Source organism: Equus caballus, chromosome 1 (assembly GCF_041296265.1).
Source record: "Equus caballus isolate H_3958 breed thoroughbred chromosome 1, TB-T2T, whole genome shotgun sequence".
Lineage (NCBI taxonomy): Eukaryota > Metazoa > Chordata > Mammalia > Perissodactyla > Equidae > Equus > Equus caballus.
In genome coordinates, this window is record NC_091684.1 from 92,079,544 (window position 1) to 92,090,606 (window position 11,063).

Here is an 11,063-nt window from a genome sequence, read left to right on the forward strand (position 1 = left end):
AAACACTTTCATTAGATTCAGAAACTATTTTTGAAGTCTAACTGGCTCCAGAGGAAACAATCGAGGTAAGAGAGTAGGAGTAGAAGTTTCTTAGGGGCCAGTGGTCACCTTGAAGCAATTCTTCAGTCTGGCAATCCTCCAAGTGCTGTGAGGTCCACATATCCTGCCTAACTCTTCTCAGGTCTACGTACCTAAATTCTAGGTGTGATTTCAGGATTTATACTGAATATTGTATATACAAAAGAAAAAGGAAACAGGAAAATATTTTCAAACAGATGTAAGTCTGAAACACAAGAGCCATTTCTTCTCCTTGAGAGCTTTGTTTCCCTGTGAACTCAACACTGACGTTACTTTGGAGTCAGACTTAGAAACCCCATGTCTCAGAGGCCCACATCCAACCACAATCCTCACATCAGCCAGCCTCAGGGCGCTAGAATTCCAAGATCATCCGTGTAGACATTCTGCTACATAATGGGAGAGGTAGAACGGACAAGTTTACTTACCTTCCAGTCCAGAAACTTCCTCATTGGACCCTTCACAGAAAGGTCAGTTACCACTAAAATTGTAGTTCCAAAGAAGAGCTTAAGAAGGCACAAATTAATTTCTGAAGAAGAGGAAAAGCTTCCTGAGGGCTGCTTTGACGTCCTTGTTTCTCAAAGTATAGATGAGGGGGTTGAGAGTAGGGCTCACCATGGTGTACAGCACCCCAGCCAGCTTGCTCTTCTCAGCACTATAGCTGGAGACAGGGCTTATGTAGGCATAAAAGACAGCAGTGTAATACACGCACACCACAATAAGGTGGGAAGAGCAAGTGGAGAAGGCTTTCTTCTTCCCCTCTGCAGTCCGCATCTTTAGGATGTTAGAGATGATAAAGCCGTATGACACAATGGTCATCAGGAAGCTCATCATGCCATAAAAGGCATCAGCCAGGACAATCATGATGCTGTTCACATAGGTGGAGCTACAGGAGAGAAGTAACAGAGGAGGGACCTCACAGAAGAAATGGGTAATGACATTGGGCCCACAGAAATTCAAGCGCAGCATCAGCCCAGTGTGGATGGCCGTGTTGAAGGCACAGAGTACCCACACACCTGCAGCCAGCATGTTGCAGGAGGTCTTGCTCATTACGGTGCTGTAATGTAGGGGGTAGCAGATAGCTGCATACCGGTCATAGGCCATGACTGTGAGGAGGAGCAGCTCAGAGGATGCAGCCCATGTGAGGAAATAAAGCTGGACCATGCAGCCCCCAAAGGAGATGGAGCTCTCCTCTGATATCAGACACTCGAGTGCTTTGGGCATGATGGAGGAGGTGCAGATGATGTCCATAATAGCCAAGTTGAAGAGAAAAAAGTACATGGGAGTATGCAGCCCGGGGTCGAAGGTGATGGCCAAAATGATGAGGATATTGCCTGTGAGGGCCACAGAGTAGAGGGAGAGGAAACAGCTGAAAAAGAGCACATGGTATTCTGGGTGCTCTGAAAAGCCCTGCAGGATAAATTCTTTTACCAGAGTCTGGTTGCTCATGGTCCTCGGGCTGAGAGGGGTTTCTGGGACTATCAGGTGAATCTCCACCCACAGCTTCACGTAATTTCAGGGCTAGAGAGAGAATTGAGAGGCATCCGAAGGAAAGCTGCTACTGTGTTTCATTCATCCCTGACATCCTGGCATGAGCAATATTGTATAGATGCACTAGGACTTATAACCAAGATAAACACACAAACTTGACAAGAAAAGGGTATGAAAGTTTGGGTCGTTAAAAGGAGGTACAAATGGCTAATTAAACTCATGAAGCATCCTCAACCTCAGTCAAAGAAATGCAAGTTAAATCAATGATCCACTCTATCAGCCACAGTTTAGCAAAGTTCAAAAAACGTGATAGTGACTAACTTTAGCATGAGTGCCAAGATGAAGACCTTTTAAAATTTGTGTTCCATTTAAGCCAAAACTTTCACTTCTATGAACTTATCCTAGGGAAATAATTGAGTATTTTCAAGATGTCCCCATAGCATTATTTATCATAGTGAAAATTTAAAAGCAACCTACACTCTTAAAGGTGAGTATATTATATTGATAAATAAAATGCTCTGTACTTACCAAATCAAAAATGATACTTTAGAAGTGTTCAACTGATGATTATGAAAACAGAATGAAAAAGTTGAAAACTAGTCTGTACAATAGAATCTCATTTTGACTTAAAAAAGAAAAAGGCATCTTTGCATATGTGCCTGTGGAATAACACCTGGCGAGTGATAGACCAGAATTTGAACAGTGGGGATGGATTGTAGTTGATTTCATTTCCTTCTTTTTACTGCTCTGTAGTTTCTGATTCTTCCATTTAATAAGCTTTCTAAAAGGCAGATCTGTCATGTATTTCTCCTTCTAACAATTCTTCTGCGGTGCCCCACTGCTCACAGACATCACATAATTAATCCAATGTCCTTTTATTATATATGAAGGTAAATATTCCTATTATAAACATATTTTAAGAACAAAAAGTGAAAAATCAGAAAAGTGCCAAAATCTCTTATGTCCAAGTTTAAATCTGAAAGGTACTTTGAAGATGACCTAGTCCAACCTATTTATTGTTAAGTCACAAGGGGTCTATGTGACTTACCCTAGTCACACAGAGTATTAGTGACAAAGATGTTACCTAGCCACAGGGCTTCTGATTCCAGCCTAGAATTCTTTGCTGTGTAATCTGTTAGTTGCCCCCCCTAAATCCAACCTTGTCAAATGTCAAAAGAAAGTCCAGAAAAAGAAAAATCAACCAAGAATTTATATGATCATTTATTATGATTGAAGTGTAGAATGCAAACCCTAAACTCTCAGCCAGTTTTGGTATCCTATTTGCACTATTATTTCATTTACTGATCAAACAGTGACCATACACAGTGAGAAACCCACAAATGTTACTGACTCTGAGTCAGCTAAACCAAAAGTGTCAGGTCTTTTATACAGTTAGTGATCCAAATTAAGCAGACTTACATTATGAGTAGAATTTTTCTCGTTCCTTTATATCACCTTATGCAATGAACCATCTTTAGAATATTCCTAATTACCTTGAAAAAGTCCTTCATCTTTGTGGAGATAATAGATTTTATGTATTTCTGTCCTTTCTCTGTCAACCACAACTGAGGTTGGAAACATAGTGACAACGAGGCAGTACACAATCTAAGACAAAATCAATCTAGACAGGATGAAGCTTTCTTCCAGTATTTAAGCTGATCTGGCCAAGATTTTGTGGCTCACTGCCTGTGGGAGACACCTGGGGGAAATGTTCATGGTGATTAGTCTAAGTGGATCCTGAAGGAGCAATTAAATTAAGTGCCTCTTTGTTGGGTACTTAGCTGTCTTTGGTGTTCACACAAAGGCCAGTTCAGATTTCTGACCCAAATGTACGTAAAAGGGTGTAAGCCTGAGCAGAGGGCCAGACCGAACCTCTCTCCCAGGTCATGGACTCTGGGGCAGTGAAGACCCAGCTACAGGTGCTCAAAAGAATGTGCTCACACATATGGACTGAGGTGAGGGTGTCAGACAGGCAGCTAGAACTTCTAGACTGTCTTCCTTGGTAGACTAGAGGCATGGAGCAAACGTCCCCATGTTCCCCTGTGTAAACCACTCCAACAACGGTGCTAGCCCCTCATTGTCCTTCACTCACACATTGGGTCTCTTCCCAAGCAGTCTTCCCTTCCTCATCCCCATATTTTTTCTCCCTATCCAAATCCCACGCAGATCTAACTCCATCCCTTTATCAAGCCCCCCATGAATCCTAGAAGGAAATGACCACTCTCTGATGAATCTCTGTCACATTCAAGGGTTCCCCCACCATGATAGTGGTAATAACATGGGCTTTGGAGTCTTTACAGACCCAGAATCCAATCCCAACCCCTAAACCTACTACTTGTGTGACTTTGGGCGAGTCTCTTAACCTCTCCAGGGCTTAATTATAATAACGATAAACTTGCTTCATTATCACGAGACCTGACACATGAAAAGCACTTAGCAATATTTTATTTCCTCTTCCCCCAGTTTGGCACCTGTTTACATATATATGTTCTTCTGTGTTAGTTAGCACTCAGAGAACAGGCTAGAAATCTATTACCTACCACCATATGAAATGCTTTGAACATAACTGGCACTTAACACATGATTGTTAATTAAGTGACTGATTAGTTTGGTTGCAGAGTTAAGTGAGTTTGTTGTTAAAAGGTACTTCAACTAGTCTTAATTTTACTAAGCAGCATGATATACATGGAACAAGGAATAAACAAAATTGTTCATAAATGGCTTTGAGACCTGACTGTCTTACTTAAGTAGCTGTATGAATTTGTGTACATCTCATAATCTCTGTGAATCTAAATTTTTTTTATTAATATTATGATAGTTAACAACCTTGTGAAATTACAGTTGTACATTATTATTAGTCATGTTGTAGGTACACCACTTCACCCTTAGTGCCCTCCTCCCACGCCCCCTTTCCCCTGGTAACCACCGCTCAGTTCTCTTGAATCTAAATATTTTAATCTATACAATGGAAGTAATAATATCTACCTTTGGGATTTTTCTTTGGACAAAATAAGATGGTGTATATCAATCCATTTTAGAAACAATGTTAATTGTTATTATGGATGAGTCATCTATAGAAAAAATTACAGAGAAAAATTCTAACTTGGCAGAATAAAGCCCAAGCAGATTACCTTTTTTCCAACAAAATAAAAGATACATAAAAAAGAATTCCCTTCCTGTGATGTTAATGATACATTACTATTTAGGAATAAATGTACATTCTAGGTTAAAGGCTAAATTGCTATAATTAAGAGACCCAAATATGTAGTGGCTCAATATTTTCTCTTTGACTCAACAGTCTGATGGTGTGCATGAGTGGTGGGGTAGTTTCAGACTGATGGGGTAGCCTTGCTCCATTAATCATTAATGGACCCAGCTTCCTCACAAGTCAAACATTCTTCATCACCTAGGCTGTTATTCTCTCCACCATAAGGAAAGTTGTCATAACCTCTACATTTTGGCTTATAGGCAGGGAAGACACAGGAAGGCTAAGGAACACAATTTATTTTAAGCAATTGAGGCAGATATTGTACACATAACTTCTCACATTCTACTGGCAAAAATTTCATTACATTGCCACATCTAGCTGCAAGGGAAGCTGGGAAATGTAGTTAAGTGGGGAAGTCACATGTACACGAAAAAGAGGAAATAAACTTTTGGAAAAAATTAACAATTGTCACAGATATACAAGATGAAAGTAAACGTAGGAGATTACAAAGTAGACTGGCAGTCAGAATAAGTTTTACATGTTACTCCTTAAAACAGAGATTCAACACAGAAAAGGGGGATGATTATACAGCTCTTCAGGAAGGAGGCAAAAGAGAAGGGAAGGTGAAAGAAGTAGAGAGGCCAATGATCAACATTTAAACTTAAAAGAAAGTGATTAAATTAATTTAAGAGTTCTAATATCCTTATGCAGCACCCAGAAAGAGTCCTAAAGTGGTGGGACTCTGAAAAGTTATGCATAACCCCAAAAAGTTGCCATCTGATAAAGAAGAGTGCCAAGCAGAGGTGTGGCACGACTGACTGAAAGAAAGTAATATCTGTGCTGTGAGACTTAGCACACAGAGAGGACTTCTGTCCAAGGAGATGCTTGGAAATGTGTGAAAATTCAGGGATCTACAGAATGTCATGAGGAGTCTTGCCTGGACAATACTACTGCCCACATTTTCCAGACCTAAGCACTAACCTCAGCTAGGACCAGCTATTAAAACAACCCGATTATTTTTTGGTTGATTTCTTATCACTCAGCTGCAGCCCTGAGCACATTTTATACTCTTCAAGTCCTTCCTCTTCTACTCTTCCCTCACACTCAACTATTGGCCTTGCCTCCTACATTCCTAAGAATGTTGAAGAAATTCCTAAGAAGTTCCTAAGAAGAGAAATGCCATTCTATTGGAGCTCCTCAACTTCATTCCTCCCCATCTCAATCTTTCTGCATCTTTGTCCTCAGCTTTTGTTCTATCCCAGCCTCTGTGCAGGTTCTATGAGAAACCAGCAGAAAAACCAGGAAAGGCTCATTTTTCCCTAGAACAAACTGTTGAACATTGTTATTTTCTTTAAGATGTCCACAGAATCTTAAAAATAATTCCTATACCAGGCATTATTTGAAGACCACACATGCAAAGAAGTAGGAAAATATACCCATAGCAAGAAAAATGAATCAAAACCAACTCAGACATGACAAAAATAATAGAATTAGTAGACAGGGACATTAAAACAGTAATCATAACGATATGATTATCATTAAAGAAGCTGTTAGAGAAAGCTATGTTAAAGCCATAGGTTAAAGAAGCTAAAGAAAAGCACAATAAATGTATACAAAGAAGATATAAAAAGACTCAAATTGAATTTCTAGAGCTGTAAATCACAATGTCTGAAATTAATAATAGACTGGGTGCAATTAAGAGCAAATTAGACAGTGCAGAAAAGATTAGTGAGTTTGCACAGTAGCCCATGTGACAGTGATGGAGATGAAGGTGGCCAGGCCCATGTGCACAAATACCCTCAGAACAGCAACAGGGGCACAGCAGCTGCCCCACCTGCACAACAGTCAGCAGAGTGGTGGCAGCAATGGCAGCCTGACCCGCACAACTGTGAGCAGACAGGGCAGGATCAGAAAAATCAACTCCCAACCCTGCCTAGTGATAGCAGGTGGAACCTGTGACCAGAAGCATCAGGAACCACAGCAGAACTGGTGACCTAGACCCCAGTGGCAGCATCCCCAGCACCAGCCCCACCAGCAGTTGGGGATGCATAAAAGTCACTGAATCCCCAGGCCACCCAGTGTCAGCAGCACTTGTGAAGCCAGCACCCCTGGCAGCAGTGCATCCAGCACCCCCACATGACCCAGGAACACTAGCACAGGTGGCACATAGGACAGAAGCATCCAAGTCCACAGAGAGCCAGAGGAGGAACACAAAACCCAGGTGATCCCAGAAGCAGCAGAAGTGCTCACAGCTAGGTGACCCCAAATGAATCATCTGAGATTGCAGCAACATCTAAGCAGCAAGGAACCAGTAACCCCAGAGGCACAAGCAGCACAAGGAGGGCACTGATGATGTTTTGGCAGAGGCAGTGGCAGTGGAAAGTGCAGGCTCTCAAATACAACCAGAAGCAGCTCAGAACCAAAGTAACCAAAAATGTAACCAAATAAGAAAAGATGATTACTACCACAAATGCACCAGCAAAGAATCAAGTCATCAAACACTTTGAAGAACTACAGTGACACTACAGAACAGAAGGAAAATGAGAACTCTCCAAAAACCAGACCTAAAGTCACAGAAGGTTACAATCTAACTGCCAGAGAATTCAAAATACCTGTCATAAAGAAAAATCAACAAATTACAAGAAAATTCAGGAAGACAGTTCAATGAGCTCAGGAATAAAATTAATGAACAGAAGGAATACTTTACCAAAGAGACTGACACTCTAAAAAACAACCAGACAGAAGTTCTGGAGAATAAGAACACAATTAATGAGATAAAAAAATAATGTAGAAAGCATTACAAATAGAGAAGACCTTCTGGAGGAGAGAAGTAGTGAGCTCAAAGATAGAAACCTAGAAATGATTCAGGTGGAGGAAGAGAGAGAACTAAAATTTTTTAAAAACAAAGAAATTCTTCGAGAAATATCCAACTCAACTAGAAAAAGTAACAGAAGGATCATAGGTATCCTAGAGGGAGAACAGACGGAGAAAGGAGCAGACAGCTCATTCAAGGAAATAATAGCTGAGAACTTCCCAAACCTGGGGAAAGAACTGGACATGCAAATACATGAAGCTAATAAACTCCTAATTATCTCAATGCAAAAAGACGTTTCCAAGGAATATAATACTAAAACTGTCAAAAGTCAATGACAAAGAATATAAAGGGCAGCAACAGAGAAGAAAATAACCTACAAAGGAGCCCCCATCAGGCTTCGAGTGGATTTCTCAGCAAAAATCTTACATGCTAGGAGAGGGTGGAATGATATATTCAAAATATTGAAAGATAAAAACTATCAGTCAAGAATACTCCATACAGTGAAGTAATCCTTTGGCTATTACAGAGAAATAAAAGCTTTCCCAGACAAAAAAACCTGAGGGAGTGTATTACCACTAGCCCTGCCTTACGAGAAATGTTGAATAGAGTCCCCCTATCTGAAACAAAAAGGCGAAGGTTTACAAAGCTTTGAGCAAGGAGATAAATGCACAGACAAAATCAGAAAATTGCAGCTCTCTATCAGATTAAGTTAGCAAACAATTATAACATAAGGATGGAGGGAAAGAAAGCATTAACAACAACTATAACCACTTCAGTTTGGTCACAAACTCACAACATACACACAAAATAATTTGTGACAACAAAAACATAGAAAGGGAAGAAGAAAGGGATGGAACCTTCTTAGGCTAGTGAAGATAAGAGGCTGTCAGAAAAAGGACTATCTCATCTATGAGATCGTTTATACAAATCTCATGGTAACCACAAAACAAAAAATCACAGAAGAGTCACAAATCAAAAATAAAGAGAAAACAATCACAGAAAACCACCAAACTAAAATGACAGTCAAAAACAAAAGGGAAAAGAAAGAACGGAAATGTGGAACAACTGGAAAACAGGAGATTAGAGGCAGTATTAAGGCCTCATATATCAGTAATCACTCCAAATGTAAATAGATTGAATTCACCACTCAAAAGACATAGAGTGGCTGGATGGATTACAAAACTAGACCCAACAATATGCTGCCTCCAGGAACTACATCTCAGCTCTAAAGATGAACATAGGCTTAGAGTGAAAGGATGGAAGATGATACTCCAAGCAGAAGAAAGTGTATATAGCCATACTTATATCAGACAAAGCAGATTTCAAGATAAAAAAAGATAATTAGAGACAAAAGGGGAATACATAATTATAAAAGCAACATTCCACATATAGAATCACGTCATCTGCAAAGAGCAAGAGCTTCACTTCTTCCATTCCAATTTGGATTCCTTTTATTCCTTTTTCTTGCCGAATAGTTCTGGCCAAAACCTCAGTGCTGTGTTGAATAGAAGTGGTAAAAGTGGGTACCCTTGTCTTGTTCCTGTTCTCAGATGGATGGCTTTCAGTTTTTCAAGGTTAAGTATGATATTGGCTGTGGGTTTGTCATATATGGCCTTTATTATGTTGTGGTACTTTCCTTCTATACCAATTTTATTGAGAGTTTTTATCATAAATGGATGTAGGATCTTGTCAAATGCTTTCTCTGCATCTATTGAGATGATGACATTTTCTTAGTCCTCATTTGTTAATGTGGTGTATCACATTGATTGATTTTCAGGTGTTGAACCATCCCTGCATCCCTGGAATAAATCTCACTTGACCATGTTGTCTGATCCTTTTAATGTATTGTTGCATTCGGTTTGCCAATACTTTGTTGAGGATTTTTGCATCTATGTTCATCAGTGATATTGGCCTGTAATTTTCCTTCTTTGTGTTATCCTTGCCTGTTCTTGGTATCAGGGTAATGTTGGCCTCACAGAATAAGTTAGGAAGAGTTCCATCTTCTTCAATTTTTTGGAATATTTTGAGAAGGATAGTTATTAAACCTTCTTTGAATGTTTGGTAGAATTCTCCAGAGAAGCCATCTGGTCTTGGACTTTTGTTTTTTGGGAGGTATTTGATTACTGTTTCAATCTCTGTATTTGTGATTGGTCTATTCAGATTCTCTATTTCTTCTTGATTCAGTTTTGGGAGGTTGTATGACTCTAAGAATTTATCCATTGCTTGTAGGTTATCCAATTTGTGGGCATATAGTTTTTCACTGTATTCTATAATTCTTTGTATTTCTGCAGTATCTAATGTAATTGCTCCTCTTTCATTTCTAATTTTATTTATTTGAGCCTTCTCTCTCTTTTCCTTGGTGAGTCTGGCTGAGGGTTTGTCAATTTTGTTTCTCTTCTCAAAGAACCAGCTCTTAGTTTCATCAATCCTTTCTACTCTTTTTTTTACTCTCTATTTCATTTGTTTCTGCTCAGATTTTTATTATTTCCCTCCTTCTGCTGATTTTGGGCTTTGTTATTTTTCTTCTGTTAGGTTCAGTCTAAAATTATTTGAGATTTTTCTTGTTTGTTTGGGTGGGCCAGTATTGCTATGAATTTCCCTCTTATGACTGTTTTTGCTGTATCCCATAAAAGTTGGTACGTTGTATTTTCATTTTCATTTGTCTCCAGGTATCTTTTAATTTCCCTTTTGATTTCTTCATTTAACATGTTGCTTAGTCTCCATGCATTTCTGACTTTCCCAGTTTTTTTCTTGTAGTTGATTTCTAGTTCCATAACATTGTGGTCAGAAAAGATGGTTGAGATAATTTCAATCTTCTAAATGTATTGAGGCTTGCCTTATTTCTCAACATATGGTCTATCTTTCAGAATGATCCATGAGTACTTGAGAAGAAAGGGTATTCTGCGCTCTTTGGATGGAAAGCTCTCTATATATCTATTAAGTCCATCTGATCAAGTGTTTCATTTAAATCTACTATTTCCTTGTGACTTTGTCTGGATGATCTGTTGATCTGACCATTAAGGTAAGTGGGGTGGTGAGGTCCCCTAGTATTATTGTGTTGCTGTTAATTTTTCCCTTTAGGTCTGTTAATAATTGTTTTACATACTTTGGTGTCCCTGTGTTAGGTGCATATATATTAATAAGTGTTATGTCCTCTTGGTGGCATGTTTCTTTTATCATTATATGCAGCGCCTCTTTGTCTCTCATTGTCTTATTTAACTTGAAGCCTGCTTTGTCTGATATAAGTATGGCTGTACCTGCTTTATTTTGTTTGCCATTAGCTTTGAGTATTGTCTTCCATGCCCTTACACTGAGCCTATGTTTGTCTTTAGAGCTAAGATGTGTTTCCTGGAGGCACCATATTGTTTGGTCTCATTTTTTAATCCACCCAGATACTCTGTGTCCTTTGATTGGAGAATTCAATTCGTTTACATTTAGAGTGGTTATTGATATATGAGGGCTTAATACTGCCAT

At 39.2% G+C, this 11,063-nt stretch overlaps 1 protein-coding gene across 1 annotated transcript; it reads right to left on the reverse strand.

Moving 5' to 3' along the window:
• Positions 1–597: 597 nt before the first annotated feature.
• OR13A1 (olfactory receptor family 13 subfamily A member 1) lies at positions 598–1,524 on the reverse strand. Its single transcript, NM_001391145.1, has one exon. It carries the CDS (start codon positions 1,522–1,524, stop codon positions 598–600), a length of 927 nt encoding a protein of 308 aa, NP_001378074.1.
• Between the last annotated feature and the right edge of the window lie 9,539 nt (positions 1,525–11,063).

Bases quoted from the DNA above. Each gene is read 5' to 3' on its own strand.
- OR13A1 (NM_001391145.1), bottom strand. From the start codon at position 1,524: ATGAGCAACCAGACTCTGGTAAAAGAATTTATCCTGCAGGGCTTTTCA.